This window comes from Rhamphochromis longiceps, linkage group LG16, assembly GCF_057381845.1.
Source record: "Rhamphochromis longiceps isolate RC_006_pf linkage group LG16, R_longiceps_female_GT1.1, whole genome shotgun sequence".
NCBI lineage: Eukaryota > Metazoa > Chordata > Actinopteri > Cichliformes > Cichlidae > Rhamphochromis > Rhamphochromis longiceps.
This window is the reverse complement of record NC_140572.1, coordinates 29,215,606-29,234,100: the sequence shown is the minus strand read 5'-3', so window position 1 is coordinate 29,234,100 and position 18,495 is coordinate 29,215,606. Positions and strand designations below refer to the sequence as shown.

General features: G+C 42.8%; 2 protein-coding genes across 2 annotated transcripts; both read left to right on the top strand.

The window, feature by feature from the left end:
- The first annotated feature begins 4,780 nt into the window (after positions 1 to 4,780).
- Positions 4,781 to 5,707, top strand: LOC146651356 (olfactory receptor 11A1-like). The gene has a single exon (XM_085384811.1). It carries the CDS (start codon positions 4,781 to 4,783, stop codon positions 5,705 to 5,707), a length of 927 nt encoding a protein of 308 aa, XP_085240937.1.
- An 11,583-nt stretch (positions 5,708 to 17,290) lies between these two features.
- Positions 17,291 to 18,217, top strand: LOC146651355 (olfactory receptor 11A1-like). The gene has a single exon (XM_085384915.1). The coding sequence runs from the start codon at positions 17,291 to 17,293 to the stop codon at positions 18,215 to 18,217; it is 927 nt and encodes a 308-aa protein (XP_085241041.1).
- Positions 18,218 to 18,495: the final 278 nt, after the last annotated feature.

Genomic DNA, 18,495 nt, shown 5'->3' with positions numbered 1-18,495 from the left:
CTGAGACTATTTTAAGCCCTCCCTCTGCTCTTAGTTTTGAGCCTTCACATGAAATGTGTGAAAAGTTTCTGCACTTCTTTATGAACAAGGTAGCCTCGGCTAGGGCGTGGATTATTTTGCCCACATCTGACCCCTCTGATCTTCCAATTTGCTCAGCTGTCTTTCAACAGTTTGAGTCGGTTACTCTTGCTCAGCTACAGGAGGTGGGGGATCATTTAAAGCCTGTAGGCTCACCTTATGATGCTACCCCTCCCCGTTTTCTGAAAGAAGTTTTTTCTACCATAGGTCCAACTATTTTAACCATTTTAAATAGCAGCCTTACCTCAGGTGTGGTTCCAAAGAATTTCAAAGATGCAATTGTGCAACCACTTCTTAAGAAACCTGGGCTAGATACAGGCTAAACTTTCTTTGCTTTGACAATTCTAAAACTGAAGTAATGGTGTTTAAACCTGCCTCCACTGCTGTTCCGTGTGTTGATTTGCAATCCCTGAAATCATTCTGTAAAACAGAGATTGTTAATCTGGGTTTTAAAATGGATCCTGAGCTTAAGCTTGAAAGCCAGTTCAGGTCGGTTGTAAGGTCTAGTTTCTTTCATCTCAGGCAGCTGGCCAAAATTAAGCACTTTCTTGCGAGACAGCAATTTGAAACAGTAATCCATGCTTTTGTAACCATTCAGCAGGATTACTGTGATTCTCTTTATTTTGGGGTGAGTCGATCTTCTGTTTTTTGACTGCAGCTAGTTCAGTTTCAGTTTGACTGCATGCCTTTTAACTGGGACTCGTAGATGCGAGCATATCACCCCAGTTTTATATTCACTTAATTGGCTGCCCGTGCATTTTAGGATCCATTTTAAGCTGCTTTTATTTGTTTTTAAATGTTTGTCCAATGCTGCCCCTCTGTACCTCTCTGAGCTTCTTCATCCATGCATACCTTCCCGATCCCTCAGGTCGGAAGACCAGCTCCACCTGAGTGTGCCTAGTGTGCATTATAAATAATAATAATCTTTATAAATAAAGATGCTATGCTATGCTTATAACATTCAGCAATCATATTATGGTTCAGAGATATATTTGAAATTCCAAAAGACCCATGCAACTCTTTCTTTTTAAAATAATTTGGCAAAAGCTACTTTGCAACATGTAATATTCTCTGAACTGTAAACAAAGAAACGTATTAAATACTTTAAATATGTGTCTTTAAATGAATTTATTTAAAATTAACTATCAGGCTCTTGTCACCAGTGTTGGTCAAGTTACTTGAAAGTAATCTTGTTACATTACTGATTACTTATTTTCAAAAGTAATTAATTACTTAGTTACTTAGTTACTTTTTAAAAACACAATTTACAACCTGAATAGGTGATAAAGTGATAGATCTTTCAGCCCAATTCTACTTTTTCTGCATAATCAATCATACAAAATGTAATCAAATGGAAAAGTCTCTTTTTAAAATTTATTTTTATTAGTTTTAATCTTTTAACTTTATGCATCAAGCAAAAATTAAATTATATGCAACATTCTCTGACTGGAGGAAATTTGTTTAATATTTAACCCTATTTTCTGCACATTCCAGCACATAAAATAAAATTATTATTTTTTGCTTAGACTCAGTTTTTCAAATAAATGCAAGTGAAACACAGCAGAAAATAAATAAAATCAAAGACTCAGCAGTCCTGTTGCTCTATTTTCATCTGTATAGCAGGCGGATGTTTGCCCTGGTGCAGATGTGCCCTATGAAATAGCATAAAGGGTGGCACTGGCCACAACAGACTCGCAAAGAATCCTGAGCATTGTCTGACAAATGTTGAAAGACCTCAGTCGCCTTAGAAAGTAGACATGCATTCCTAGAAGGGTCATTTAGAAGGGATTCAAGTGGAGAAGGGTTCCACTTTGGTGGTTCAAGGTTCAAGGTTCTTTATTTGTCACATGCATACTTATACAAGTATAACACACAGTGAAATGTAGCCTTACATGCTCCTCGACATGTGCAAAAATTTGGGGGGTGTAGAGGAAGAACATTATATATATATAGTATATACACTGGGTGAATGTGCAGTAGTAGCAGCAAGCAGGTGAATTCTGTACATTAATATGAATAGACATCTGACTATTTTACAGGATCGACAATATAAACATATTTAAAATTAAAGGAATTTGGAATGTACATTGTGCCTTGGTTTAGAGTGTCTGGAAGAGAGTCCTGTCTCAGTCAATTATAGATGATGTGAGAGGGCGGGTGTGTGTGTTTAGGGCACAGATGGCTTGGGGATAGAAGCTCCTCTTGAGTCTCTCTGTCCTTGCCCGGATGATGCGGAACCTTCTACCAGATTGCAGAAGTTGGAACAGTTTGTTGCCTGGATGGGACGGGTCCTTCAGTATCTGCGCTGCTCTAGTCCGGCATCTCCTGGTGTAGGTGTCCTGAAGCGGGGGGAGAGCAATCCTGCAGCAGCGTTCTGCTGTACGGATCACTCTCTGGCGAGCTTTTTGGTCCTTCACACAGCTGTTCCCAAACCACGATGTCATGTTCTGTGTGAGGATGCTCTCCACAGCGCCTGTATAGAAAATCCTGAGGATCTTTGGAGAGACTCTGAACTTCCTCAGTTGTCGTAGGTGATACAGGCGCTGCCTAGCCTTTTTGGTCTGGACCTGAATGTGGGCAGCCCATGTCAGGTCTGAGGAGATGTGGACACCAAGATACTTGAAGGACTGCACCCTCTCCACTGGAGCTCCATTGATGATAATGGGCTTGTAGTCTCTGTGCTGATTCCTTCTGAAGTCCACCACCAGCTCCTTGGTCTTGCAGACGTTCAGCTGGAGGTGGTTGTCCTGGCACCACGATGCCAGATTCTTCACTTCATCCATGTAGGCCGCCTCATCGTTGTTGGAGATGGCACCCAACACCACTGTGTCGTCAGCAAACTTCACAATGGTGTTGGAGCCATGGGTGGCCACACAGTCTGAAGTATAAAGGGAGTAGAGCAGTGGCGAGAGGACACATACCTGAGGTGCTCCTGTGTTGATGGTGATGCTGTTGGAGAAGCACCTGCCCACCCTCACCACCTGAGTTCTGCCAGTGAGGAAGTCCAACACCCATGCACACAGACGGCTGTTAAGTCCCAGATCCCTGAGCTTTGTGAACAGTCTGCAGGGCACTATTGTGTTAAACGCTGAACTGTAATCAACAAACAGCATTCGCACATAGTTACCCTGTTTCTTGTCCACGTGGCTGAGAGTGGTGTGTAGGACGTGGGCGATGGCATCCTCTGTGGATCTGTTGGATCTGTAGGCGAACTGCAGCGGATCTGTGGTGTCTGGGATGGAGGAGGAGATGATGTTCTTCAGCAGCCTCTCAAACACCTTCATTACTACCGAGGTCAGTGCAACTGGCCGGTAATCGTTCAGGGATGAGGGTTTGCTGTTCTTGGGCACAGGGATGATGGTGGATCTTTTGAAGCATGTGGGGACCACAGACTTCGCCAGGGACTCGTTGAAGATGTAAGTGAAAACACCTGCTAGCTGGTCAGCACAGCAGCGCAGCAGACGGCCGGTGATGCCGTCTGGCCCCGCCGCTTTCCTTGTGTTCACTCTCCTCAGTGCCGCTCGGACGTCATGCTCCGCGATGCTGGTCACCGGTCTCTCGCTGATGACGTCACTATCCTCGGTAGTCAGGCGGTAGATAGCATTAGCCGCCTGGCTAACCTCGGTGTCAGGATCTCAACTTAAATGATATGGTTTTGTTGGCTCTATTACTACTTTGGGGGAAATCAGCTTTTAGTTCGTATCCCAACCATAGGGCCTTTGTTTGCAGTGGACCAAGACGACTTGGAAGGGAAACACCAGCTGAATAGTGTGATCTCTTAGCAGAGATCAAAAGGGGGATTGTGAGAAAGTATTTGAGCAGGTGGCATGTTTCAGTTCCCTTATGATGTGCAGAGATAAGGAGTAGGTTGTAAAGAAGAACAGAAAAGCAGGAAACTACAGAGGAACAGTTGGGGAGTGTACCCTTCTATGTGAATGTTTGGGGGTGTGTCCTTGGGTGTGGTTGATAAGGAAACAACATGTATTCTTTTTATGACTTGTTTTGCTGACTGTAGCGAGCATGAGGGTGGGCTCACCTGTAGCCCCTGTGACTGAGCATGTAAGCTAAAGGTTGCAAGATGCTTGTGTTACTACTAGATAACTATAGGGGCAGTCCCTTAAGGAAGCGCCCAGAGCCTTTATAATGAACAGACTGAGGAGTTGCTGCTCAGATCCACTGCTGTGGCTGCATGTAGTGTGATCTCTCAATGCGCATTGGTAATAAAGCTTTGATGAAAGGATACTTCAGCCTCATCTGACTCTTCTTCTCCAGCTGCATTATTAAAGGATCGGTGAGGTCGAGAATTGAACCTCAGCAACCTCATCCTCCTCTGTGTTGCAGCTATAAATATTAGCAGAAGCTTATTTTTGTCTTGTTCAACCTGGAGGGAAGCAGCTGAGTTTATTGTTATGAGTTCTTAATATGTAAGAATCTGTGTAATTGAATCTTAAATCTTTTAAAGTATAAAACTACTTGCTGTTTGTTTTTGATTGCTAATGTGGACATTGTACAACAGGTGCAACAGCTGTTGAGAAGGAACGTGACATAATCAGGTAACATGTGTGTGTAAAACAGCATTTGAACGGTATCATAGTAGAAACATTTCTTGGCAATTTATACCTGGTCGTTGTATTGCTGTCTAGCAAATGTAATATATATTATTGCTGACCTATCTTTGTCACTGTGGGATATTATGGAGAAAATGGAAAACTCAAGTGAGATTGTGTCATTTGTGCTGTCTGCTTTTGAAAATGTTGGAGAGTTAAAATACCTTTATTTTGTAATAATACTGGTCTGGTATGTCTCTATATGTGTGGCAAACACACTCCTTATTTTGGTCATACGTGTGGACAGAAGGCTGCATGAGCCAATGTATATACTTCTTTGTAATTTATGTGTGAATGAAATAAATGCCAGCACATCACTGTATCCTCTTTTGCTCTCACAGATGTTTTCAGACAGCCACGAGGTGACCCTGCCGTGGTGTTTTCTGCAGATGTGTTGTTTGTACACAAGTGCTTCTGTTGAGCTTTGTAGTTTAGCAGCCATGGCCTATGACAGATATATCTCAATCTGTCATCCATTACGCTATAATGTCATTATGAAGGCAGAGAGAGTGTTTTTGTTGATTCTGCTTGTGTGGGTGTATTCATTTCTTAGTTTTATTTTCTCATTTTCATTCATCTTCAGTTTGAAGTTTTGTGAAAATATTATTCACAACGTGTATTGTGACCACCAATTAATAATTAGACTTTCGTGTTCAGTTTCAATCCAAAGCTTTATTTCTGATATATCCTTCGCAACTGTGAGTGTTTTCATACCCTTCAGTCTCATTTTAGTCTCTTACATGAAGATTTTGAGAGTTTGTCGAAAAACATCGAAAGAAAACAAGCAGAAGGCTGTGACTACTTGCACCCCTCAGATCATCTCTGTGTCAAACCTGTTTGTCGGGTATATATTTTACTTTATTGACTTCAGGTCTGTAGTTTCTCAGGTATTAGATGAAGTTCATATAATTTTGCCTATGTATGTCCTCATTTTTCAACCAATGCTCACCCCATTTATGTATGGATTTAATTTACCAAAGATAAGGCAATCATATCAAAGGTTTCTCTTAAAGAGAAAATAAATGTCTTTGTTCAGCAGATTTACTTATATTCACAAAATAACCATGCAATTAATTTTTTTAAGTTCTTTGCAAAGAACTACTTGGCAACATGTAATTTTTCATCCAGGACGGAGGTAAGTGACGGAAGTGAGAGGTAAGTGACGGAAGTGATGTTGTAGGTGACGTCAGACGCCGGAGATTTTGGCGGAGAAAAAGCAAATGGTAGCATAGAGTTTAACAAAGGTTTTCCAAGCTTCAGTATTACCAAATATACTAATCAATTGTCATATAACTAACAACATCTATTTTATCATCTCTAACACCCTGGAGGACAACGGGGAGAGTTTAGACGCTCTCCAAGATTACATCGACCGCTGTTTTCAAGATTTAGTAATGCATAAGGCCCAGAGTGCATCTTCCCCGGCCAAAATCGAGACGCCGTCATCGAAGAGAAGTCGCCAGGCAGACTCCCCCGGTACAACATCGCCTGCCGGCAAAGACATCGCAGAAATCATGGAGTCCATCGACAAGCGATTGTCCAGTTTCGATGCGAGGCTGTCCCTGGTGGAGATCTTACACCGGGAATTTAAATCTCTGAGAGAATCCCTGGAATTCAGCCAGCGGCAGGTGGAAACGCTTGCCGCTGAAAATGCCACGCTACGGGAGTCGGTTAAATCTCTCACCGATAACGTGACCCAGCTAAACATTGAAAATAAAAAAATAAAAGAGTCCGTTATCGATTTACAAGCCCGTAGCATGAGAGATAATCTTGTGTTTTCTGGTATTCCAGAAACTGCCGGAGAGGACGCAGAGGCAACGGTGAAAAGCTTCATTAAAATCCACCTGAAGCTGCCGGAGGACACCGTAAAGAACATCGACTTCGATAGAGTACATCGCTTGGGGGGCGCGCGGTCGCGGACCGGGAGACCACGGCCTATTGTGGCCAAATTCAGCCAATTCAAACAAAAGGAACAGGTGAAGAGTCGCGGCAGAGAGCTGAAAGGAACGGACTTCAGCGTGAACGACCAGTTCCCCAAAGAGATCCTGGAACGACGCAAGGTCCTGTTCCCAGTTCGACGTAGCTTTATCCAGAAAGGCTCCCGTGCTGTCATCGCTGTGGACCGGCTCTACGTGGACGGACAGCTGTACCGCGACCCCGGCACCACACCGTGGTTATACTGACTGCACTCCAGATAAGAACCCGCTACACTCTTTTCTTATTCATTCACACTTTCTCCTTTAAAATGTGTTTAACCTAGTAATATCAGTAGGATGTCATAGCAGATATAACACCGTCACCCTCCGTCATTGCTTTAATTGGAATGTTTCCGTTTCGTCTCTTTTTTTTTGTTGTCGCTCACAGTTCATGTGGTTTCTTTCTTTCTCTTGTCTTTCACTGCTGTGGTCACCTACTTCCCCACTCACCTACAAACAACACCCTCTATTTCTACATATTTTCACAACACGATCACGCAAACACATCAGCTCAACGGCAGCACATTCACAACAGCCTCACAGCACGCACAGACTTGCAGGACACATAAGCAAGCCACGCTTGTTCATATTAGTGAATATTCACACACATAGTCAGACTTATGGAGTCTCTCACCACACTTCTTTTTCTCTTTCTATTTACAAACAAGGGATGTTTCCATATTCTCTCCACCTGTCTAAACGAAACACCCAGCATACATCATTAAACATACACGCACAATTAAGGGCATGCTGAGGTTTGTCACATGGAATGTAAATGGAGCTGGCACCAGAGGAAAGAGGTTAAAAATATTTAACCAGCTTAAAAAACTACAGGCAGATGTTGTTTTATTACAAGAAACTCACAAACCTGTCACAGGTTTAAATGAACTTAAAACACCTGAGTTTCCTAACGTGTTTGCAGCCGGTTATAATTCTAGACAACGGGGAGTAGCAATTTTAATACATAAAAATGTTAATTTTACAGTACTCGATACAGTTATAGATCCAGAGGGTAGATTTCTAATTATTAAACTATCAATATTGAACAAAAAACTATGTATTGTTAGTATATATGGTCCAAATGTTGATGAACCCTCATTCTTCCACGGTTTTTTTAGTGCACTCTCTGAACACCTTGATTGCACACTCATTCTTGGCGGTGACCTCAACCTTGGACTAAATGAAGAAATGGATAGGCTCAACACAACAGGAACTCAGCGTAATTGGCAGTCCACAAATATAATCAAACAGTATATGAACGACTTTGGTCTTTGCGATGCATGGCGCTCTCTTCACCCCACCAGTAAGGAATATACTTTTTTCTCGCATGTTCATCACTCTTACTCTCGTCTGGATTATTTTTTGGTCAGCAGCTCACTGCTGTGTGACATTTCAGACACTGAGATTCATCCTATAGCTGTCAGCGATCATGCTCCTGTATCTTTAACACTAATGCACAAGAATAATACTACGCCAAGTAAAAACTGGAGATTTAATATATCACTACTTAAAGATGAAGACTTTATTAAATACTTTAAAAAGGAATGGACTTCATATTTAGACTTTAATGACACTCCCGGAATATCTGCTTCTGTTCTATGGGAAGCAGGGAAAGCTGTGATGAGAGGTAAAATAATTTCTTTCTCATCACACAAAAAGAAAGAAGAAAACAAAAATATTCAGGAATTAGAAAAAAACATCAAATCACTAGAAGAAGCCTACGCGTCCCACCAAGATCAGGAAACATTGAACAAAATATGCAAAACAAAACTAGAATTAAATGAAACTATTAATAAAAAAACACAATTCCTTATACAAAGACTTCGCTTGCAGAATTTTGAACACAGTAACAAATCAGGTCGATTTCTAGCTAACCAGCTAAAAATAAATAAAGAAAAAACAACTATATGTGCTGCTAAAGATTTATCGGGGAACACAATATATGATCCTGGAAGAATAAACAACATTTTTAGGGATTTCTATGAAACTTTATACTCACCACAAATAAACCCATCTAAAAATGAAATTGATCTGTTTCTTGACAACGTAACTCTTCCAAAATTACTAGACAGTCAAGCAATGGAATTGGATTCGCCACTGACGCCAAGTGAACTCCAGGAAGCCCTGATAAGTATGCCCAATAATAAGGCTCCAGGTCCAGACGGCTTCCCTGCAGAATTCTACAAAGAATTCTGGACAATTTTGGCACCAGTATTCCACAGCATGTTGCAGGAAATCGAGGAAAAGGGCAGACTACCACCAAATATGAATTCTGCCAACATTAGTCTCCTGCTAAAACCAGGCAAAGACCCTTTATTTCCCTCAAGCTATCGTCCAATTTCTCTTTTAAATGTAGACCTTAAAATAATCTGCAAAGCTCTCTCAAAGAGATTAGAGAAAATGACCCCCCTCTTAATTCATCCTGACCAAACTGGTTTCATAAAAGGTCGGCACTCCTCAACAAACACTCGTAGATTACTTAATTTAATAGACTACTCATACGATAAAAACATCGAAGCCATAATATTATCTCTAGATGCAGAAAAAGCATTTGACAGAGTTAATTGGAAATTTTTATTCGCAACTTTACACAAATTTGGTTTTGGAAACTCTTTCATAAACTGGATAAGAATATTATACAATTCCCCAACGGCTCGTATCAGAACAAATGACCAGACATCCTCCAGCTTCTGTCTCCTGAGGGGCACCAGACAGGGATGCCCACTCTCCCCCTCACTTTTTGCAATTTTTATCGAACCTCTAGCAGCAGCATTTAGACAGGCTACAACAATTAAGGGCATAAAATGTAAGAACATAGAACATAAAATCAGTCTCTATGCGGATGATGTGTTGCTTTTTCTGCAAAACACACAAACCAACCTCTCTGAGGTAATTACTTTAATAAACTGGTTTTCAAGAGTTTCAGATTATTCAATTAACTGGCCAAAATCTACAGTTCTCCCCATTAACTGCTCCTTCCATAATTCTTCCTCTGCTCCACTGCAATCCGGAAACATTAAATATTTAGGTATTAATATCTCTCCTAAGCTTTCAGACTTAACTAAACTAAACCACATCCCACTTCTAAAGAAAGTAGAAGGCGATCTGACTAGATGGAAATCTTTACCCATATCACTCATGGGAAGGGTCGCCACTATAAAAATGATGATCTTGCCAAAAATAAATTACTTATTTTTGATGATCCCTAACAAACCATCACAAGATTGGTTCAGATCTCTGGATTCATATATTTCCAAATTCCTTTGGAAAGATAAACCCCCGCGTATTAGCTTAAAAACGCTACAAAGAACCAAGGATAGAGGAGGATTAGATCTGCCTAATTTTCACCAATACTTCTTAGCCAACAGGCTTCAGTTCATCTCAGAATGGTTAAAACATACCTTCTTAGTTGAGCCCTGGCTAGATGTTGAACAGGCACTATGCAAGGATCTAGAGATTTCAGACCTACCATTTATTAGCTCAAACATCAAAAGACATGAATGCTTTAAAAGTATCAACATCAGCTTTTCTCTAACAGCATGGTGGGAGTTTCTAAAAATAACGGAGTCTTCATTAATCCCATGCAAACGTACACCTATCTGGAATAACCCTGACATATTACAAAACAATAATATGATTAATTTCCCAGAATGGAGTTGTAAAGGAATTAAATACTTAGAACATATATTAGAGGGAACAGAATTTATTCCATTTGACAGACTAGTTGAACAATATGGGATCAACAAGACAAGGTTTTTAGAATATCAACAAATTAAATCCATAGTAAAAAAGAAATTTAACCTCAGTCAAGTTGAATTACAAACACCACTAAGTGCGGCACATTTTCTTACTCTTAAATCCCCCAAATTATTACCTAAAATATACAGAACACTTTCTAAATTAGATGAATCAATATCCCTTCCTACTGCAAAGTGGGAAGCAGATTTATCAGTCAACCTAGACCAAAACTTCTGGTCTCAGATTTGCTTAAAAACTTTTAAATTAATTAAAAATCCCAGTCTGCAATTAATACAATACAAAATACTTCATAGAGTGCACTATACAGGTCATCGGATGTTCAAGATGGGCTTTACATCTTCCAACAACTGCTCACACTGTCAAGGCAATACACCAGACAATTACATCCACGCTCTTTGGTTCTGTCCACCAGTGCAAAAGTTTTGGCGCGAGATATGTGAAGACTTATCAAAATGTCTGAAATGTAACATTCCAACCTCCCCCTTAGTGTGTTTGTTGGGCAGCTTAGATAATGTCACTTCAGAAAAGAATATAGCCCATATGATCTTCACTGCCCTATGCATAGCCAAGAAAACAGTCCTCATGAACTGGAAAAATAAAAATAATCTTAATTCTAACCAATATAGAAATTATCTATTAGATTACATTAGTCTTGACACAGCCTCTGCCACCACATCAGATCAATTGCTCTGGGCCCCTTTTATCAGCTCCATCACCTAGTGGGGGTGGGGGGTCATAGTTTGGTCCCGCCTTCACTGTTGTGATTGGTGAGGGGGTAGGGACAGGCTTAGGGCGTCGGGGGGTTCCCCGGAGGCATCTTCCTTGGGGGGCTCAACCCGGGGTAGCGGTCACGTCCGGTTGAGGGCTCTGTTGGCTCTCAGGTGACTGTTTCCTCGCGGCTGCGTGCAGCGGGGCTAGGGGAGGGTCTGTGCTGACGGACGTGGGTTACTGACCTGGCAACCTGGCTGCCCCTGGGTGGGTCCGGGATGGGCGTGGGGTTCTGGGGGTGCTCCGTCTCTGGGCGGGGGCCCGGGCCGGGCCTCGGGGGCTTGGGTCCTGGTTGGTGTGTTGCCGGGGTTGTGGGCGGGTGGGTGCATGGGGGCCCGGCCCTGGAGCAGGGTGCCGCCGGTGCATCGAGCCGCCTGGGGGGCTCTTCAACTGGTGGGGGGGATGGTCACATCTGGCAGGAGCTTTCTTCTCTCAGGAACTCTCTGCAGGAGGGGGAGATACAGGAGAGGTGGAGGAAGATCTCAGCCTGGGCGTTTACCGTCTTATGTAGTCTGGAAGATGTGTGGTTGGTGGGGTGGGTGCAGTTTTCTCTGTGGTGGGGTTGGGTGGACTGTCCAGGGCTCTGTGGAGCCGGGGGGCGCTACTGCACTGGGCCCCGGTCTGATGGGCCTGGGCCCCCCTTCCCTGGCGGGTCGCGGAGGGTGGGAGTGCCTACTGGGGTCAGCGGGGGAGCTGGCCCCAGGGAGGGGTCACTTGCCCCTCCCTTCCTTCCCTCCCCATCTCCAGCTGCCTCCCTCTTCCCGCTCCTCCACAACCACCCACACATGCAGGGCCTTGGAGTGGGGGTATGTCACCAGGGTGCAGAGGAGGCTACCCCCCCCCCCCGTCCCCTTCTGGCTGCCTCTGCCTCAATTTTATCCCACATCTTAGACATTCACATTAGTCACACTCTCATTACACATACATATAGGATCTTGGGGGTGGGCACAATCACGGAGTCCAAATCACCATCAGGGTGTATACCTCACCCCTGACGTCGTTGCCCACCTCTCAATTTTAAATACACTTAGTCATTGAGGGTTAGCAGGAGGGACTATGCGCTTACCTGCTGCTCCTTGGCAGGTAGCTCCATGCCCTCCTGGGTTTTAATTGCACCTTAGAACACATATGCATCAACACTACAATGAGCGGGTGGAGGGAGGTTTGGAGTCTTCTCCCACCCCCATTCTCTGCGGCCTGCTGGAGCGGGAGGGCTAGTAGGAGGAGTTGGCCGTCCGACTGCGGTCTGGGGTGTGGGGCCTCCCTGCTGCTGCGGAGTCGGGGTGGTCTGCCTCTCCCCACCGCAGGGAAAAGGGTAACACCACCTGGGTCTGGGTGCAATTCCCCCCTCCAGGGGCAAGGGTACCTAGACCCGGATTGTAGAGTACGCTTGGGGAGTGTGATTGTGTGTACAGCGTCTCTTTATGTCTGTCTCCACGTTGGTTGAGTGTGGAGTGAGTGCATATGAGAGCATGAGGGTGGGAATGGATGTTTGTGTCTGTGTGTGCCTGTATGTCTGTGTCTATATGTCAGGTTGGGTATCAGACGCCACCTCTCTGGGGACACCTCAGGCCCTCCAAGGTTTGGAGGCCTATCTCCACCCACCACCACTTCCCCTGCCGGTGGCGGACTCCCTCAGGTGTCGGTGTGTTGGTGGTTCTTTGTGTCTGGGGGTGGGCGTCCGGGTACACACCGGCTCACTCCTTGGCGGCCGCTTGTCGGGGCCTGGGGCCTGGGGCTCGCTCGGGCCCCCTTTGGAGGTGGGGTGCCCCCGGCCTCTCGGCCTAGGGCTCGGTCACTCAGGCGCAGCTGGGGGCCGGCGGAGCTCACGGGCGCGTCACTGCAACTCCCCCTGACTTCTGCTCCGCGGCTGCTGAGTGAGCCCTCATCTGGGACTCTCCTCAGCTCTTACTGGAACAGTGGCGCGGCTGCCCCTCTGTTGGTCTTCCATGGTCTTTTGTGTTCTGGGGGCCTCTGGATGTCTGGAGTTTTGATCTCCTCCATACCCGCTTCACACCCTGGAGGACGGGGCTGAGGCCCCCCCACACTCCCTAGCAGATCATTACATGGAGAAACCTTTGGAATGCAAGCATGCTGATCCACACAGGTATGCACACATGGGTATTCACAGACGCGGACTAAAGCTTTCTTGGCTGCTGCCTCAAAGCACACTGTGCGCTGTCTATCTTGCGTGCTGCACAATATTGTTTATTACTTAGTAAAAAAAAAAAAAAAAAAAAAAAAAAAAAATTTTCTAAATTCTAAACACAGCAATTTATTAAAAAGTCCAAAATTGTGTCTTTTTTTGAATTTATTTAAAATAAACTAACAGGCTCATGTAACCCTCTATAGTATTGTATTGCTCTTAAGCAGGAAACCAAATTTTGGTTCTTACACTGTCCTTAACATCGTCACCCCAGAACAGTGAGAGAGGGAATATATATGCAGACAGATCATGCTCATGATACCATATACCAACGTACAGCAAATGCACACAAGATCTTTTCCCTGGATGCAATGTTACTCCAAAGGCCAAACAACATAATTGTGATATTCAATCCCTTTTCATGAAGTTCCACATAGAACACAGGAACACATAGGCCTACAATCACAAATGCAGACTAACTCATGCATGAACACACACACAAAAAGAACCCCAGTTATTTTGTTATAAGAAAATCAAGGAACCGGGTTTCTTTGCCTAGTGCCAGTTCCAGAATTGGGTGACACAGTGGAGCGGATTTGCCCTCGAGTCAGTACATCCATTCCACTGTATCACAGAGTCTGTTGCTATCTTGGTATTTTAAATTAAAGTAAGTGGCACTGCCTCCTCATGCAGGTGCCGCATTCACCTGCAATAATGCTGTAATTCCAAAGTGGTTGCTGCCTGTAGTAATGGTAATCCCTGAATGAGATAGTGGGCACTACATTTCACTATATATTTAGACTAGGTCTAGTAGGACAAGCATAATGCAGTTATAAAATCAGCTAAAGAAAATGTTCCGCTCTTCTCCCCTCTGCTCTTGTTCCTTTTTCTGAGAGGCAGTGGGGAGGAAGAGCATACAGCCTGATCCGGTGGGGAGGTGTGGGAAGCCAGATCGGGCGCTCCCCTTCCAGCTCTCCTTCCTGCTCCCTCCTAACTTACCTTACTTACTTGTTTTACTTCTCTCTAACACCTTTTCTGTCCCTTTGAAGAAATAAGGCTCCATGAATGTTAAAGAGGTAAGTATTTCTCAGTTGCAGTGAATAGAATAAACTGTAGAAAACTAAACAGCAGAAAGAAGAAGAGAAATAACAATTTTAACAGTGTAGGGGATAATGAAGGTAATTCCTTCCACAACCAGTCCAGACAATCTTCTATACTAAAGAGGAGACATCCGTTCCTTCAGTTGTTTTTAAGTTTTTTATAAGTGCTCAGTTTATTCACCAAGTTCAAAGGTCTGCATCTCTAATGGGGGCACTAATGTTTATGAAATTGTGGAACTCATCAGGAATGTTATTATTCATGATTAAAGGTGTAATGATACCTTTGGTGATAAAGGTTTTAGAATGAATGAATGGTATGTGCATCTACAGATGAGAATTTGCATGTGTGTAAAAAAGATTTGTGTTTGTAAAAAAAATATTTACACAAGTTACAACTTTTTTTTGTTAAGGTCTGGTTACAGATACAAAGAAAAAATAAAAAACTCTGCGCTCAGATTCTTGGCTGTGTGTGGATTTCAACTTACAAGTACAAATTTAGACCCGAATTTTCTTCCTTTCAGCTGATTGATCAATGTCATGTCAATCACAAATTTAGCACTCCTTCAACAGCCAAACACATCTGTTCGCTGATTGGATTGTTACATTTGTGATTGATATGACATTGGCCAATCAGCTGAAAGGAAGAAAAATCGGGTCAAAATTTGCAATGTGTGAGCTGTCAGTAAATGAGATATCTTGTGTGAGATAAGAGCACCTTTGTAAATAGTTGTTTAAACATTGCTTGTAATTGTGTATTCACTGTATATATTGAGCACTGCAGCAGATTTAGTAGGAGTGAGAAGCCCTTTTTTGTTGAACCCTTTTTCTCATGTTTTTGACAAGGGAGTGTAGGTTAGAAAATTGTCTTTTGTTCGCATTTGTTTTAAAAGGAAAGCTTAAGGAACATTAGAAATCTTTCTGTTTGTTATTTTGGGCACAGCTCATGTCCGAAGTAAATAAATTGCTGCTAGCACCTTCATGCGCCTTTGCTGACCTTTCTCAGGAGTGGTTGGAGCGCGGAGTTGCACCTTCATGTTGGGTCCCGGTTACTCCTAGGCCGGGACATAACACCATGCGGGACGCGTCCCTAGAAATGCTATTAAAGTCTGCCAGAAGTGAGAGTCTAGGATCTCGCTGACTGGGCCTCTGCTAGACATTCCCAGTGCACCCTTACTATACACTTGAGTGTGCCTGGTCTGTCCAGCATCCTCCCCCCCCCCCGCCACCTGATCCAACTCACCACCAGATGGCAATCAGTTGATAGCTTAGTGCCAATCTTCACTCAAGTGTACAGAACATACAGAACTGAAGATACAATTACAAAATCAATCATCCTGGTCCCATGTGCACCCTATGGACAAATGGTGGTTTGCACATTCATCCAGTAACCGAACACTGTTCAGGTTCAGGTCAGGCAAGTTTTAGGCTGTTTCAAAACATTTGTGGAGAAATTTGAATTCCCTTAATAATAAGAAAAAAGTTATCTTCTACAATACTAAAGACTTGTAATAACTGATGTGTTGATGTAATGATTTTACAGTGTATCTGTCATGATCCAGAGTTTGTGACTCCGTGTTTATGTTTTAGTAGTTATTATTATTCTGGGTTTTGTTTTCATGTTCCTATGTGTTCCCCAGTCTGTGTGAAGTTTGTGTGTTGTGTCATTGCGTGTATGTCTTTCGATCGTGGCTCAAGAGTTAGGAGTTCGCCTTGTAATCGGAAGGTTGCCGGTTCGAGCCCTGGCTTGGACAGTCTCGGTCGTTGTGTCCTTGGGCAAGACACTTCACCTGTTGCCTACTGGTGGTGGTCAGAGGGCCCGGTGGCGCCAGTGTCCGGCAGCCTCGCCTCTGTCAGTGCGCCCCAGGGTGGCTGTGGTTACAATGTAGCTTGCCATCACCAGTGTGCGAATGTGTGTGTGAATGGGTGGATGACTGGATATGTAAAGCGCTTTGGGGTCCTTAGGGACTAGTAAAAGCGCTATATAAATACAGGCCATTTACCATTTCCTGTTTTATTTTGAAGGTCTGCGTCTTATGTGAGTGTTTTCAGTTTGCCTCCCGAGTCTCGTCACGTTAATCACGCCCAGCTGTGTCCCCCACCTGTGTGTGATCTCCCTGTGTTCTCTGAGTGTTTTTAAGTCTTGTCTTCTGTCTTAGTCGTTGCTGGTTCGTCTATGTTGTTTCCCCTTGGTCTCCCTGTGTCTCTCAGTATGTATTTCCCCGGACCTCCCTGCATCTTCGTTTCTGGTTTGTTTTGTTAGTTTTACCCAGTTTAGGTTTTCCAGTTTCATGTTCACCCACCATTGCTGTTTGTACCCACTCCTGTAAATAAATACTCACCTGCACCAGAGCTGCCGCCTTTTGGGTCCTTTCTACAACTCCACACGTCTGCCACACCGGACGTGACAGTATCTTATTTAAAACAAACAAAAACTCAGGAATATCTGTCAAAAGAAAAGAATGCCACCGTTTGTCCCTCCTCCTCCTCCTCCTCTGTGTTGCAGCTATAAATATTAGCAGAAGCTTATTTTTGTCTTGTTCAACCTGGAGGGAAGCAGCTGAGTTTATTGTTATGAGTTCTTAATATGTAAGAATCTGTGTAATTGAATCTTAAATCGTTTAAAGTATAAAACTACTTGCTGTTTGTTTTTGATTGCTAATGTGGACATTGTACAACAGGTGCAACAGCTGCTGAGAAGGAATGTGCCATAATCAGGTAACGTGTGTGTAAAACAGCATTTGAATGATATCATAGAAACTTTGCTCAGCTATATTGATGTCTGGTATTTCTTTCTAATGAATATAATATATCATTATTACTGATCTATCTTATCCACTGTAACATATTATAGAGAAAATGGGAAACTCAAGTGAGATTGTTTCATTTGTGCTGTCTGCTTATGGAAATATTGGAGAGTTGAAATACCTTTATTTCATAATAATACTCGTCTGGTACCTCTCTATATGTGTGGCAAACACAGTCCTTATTGTGGTCATACGTGTGGACAGAAGGCTGCATGAGCCAATGTATATACTACTTTGTAATTTATGTGTGAATGAAATAAATGCCAGCACATCACTGTATCCTCTTTTGCTCTCACAGATGTTTTCAGACAGCCACGAGGTGACTGTGCCGTGGTGTTTTCTGCAGATGTGTTGTTTGTACACAAGTGCACCTGCTGAGCTTTGCAGTTTAGCAGCCATGGCTTATGACAGATATATCTCAATCTGTCATCCATTACGCTATAATGTTATTATGAAGACAGAGAGAGTGTTTATGATGATTCTGCTTGTGTGGGTGTATTCATTTCTTAGTTTTATTTTCTCATTTTCATTCATCTTCAGTTTGAAGTTTTGTGGAAATATTATTCACAGCGTGTATTGTGACCACCAATTAATAATTAGACTTTCATGTCCAGTTTCAATCCAAAGCTTTATTTCTGATATATCCTTCGCAATTCTGAGTGTTTTCATACCCTTCAGTCTCATTTTAGTCTCTTACATGAAGATTTTGGGAGTTTGTCGAAAAACATCGAAAGAAAACAAGCAGAAAGCTGTGACTACTTGCACTCCTCAGATCATCTCTGTGTCAAACCTTTTTTTTGGGTGCATTTGTTACTTTATTGACTTCAGGTTTGTAGTTTCTAAGTTACCAGATGAAGTTCGTATAATTTTGCCTATGTATGTCCTCATTTTTCAACCTATGCTCACCCCATTTATGTATGGATTTAATTTACCAAAGATAAGGCAATCATATCAAAGGTTTCTTTTTGAGAGAAAATAAATGTCTTCGTTCAAAATGAGGCTCTTTTAGAGCATCTTTGCTCTGTTGGAGAATAACATTCAGCATTCATATTATGGGTCAGAGACATATTTGAATTCACACCAATGCAATTCTTTATTTTAAAATTATTTTGCAAAAGCTACTTTGCGACATGTAATATTCCCTGGATACTAAACAAAACAATTTATTAAATACTCTAAAATTGTGCCTTTTTATGAATTTATTTAAAATAAAGTACATATATATGCAGAAAGATCATGCTCATGAACTTATACCAA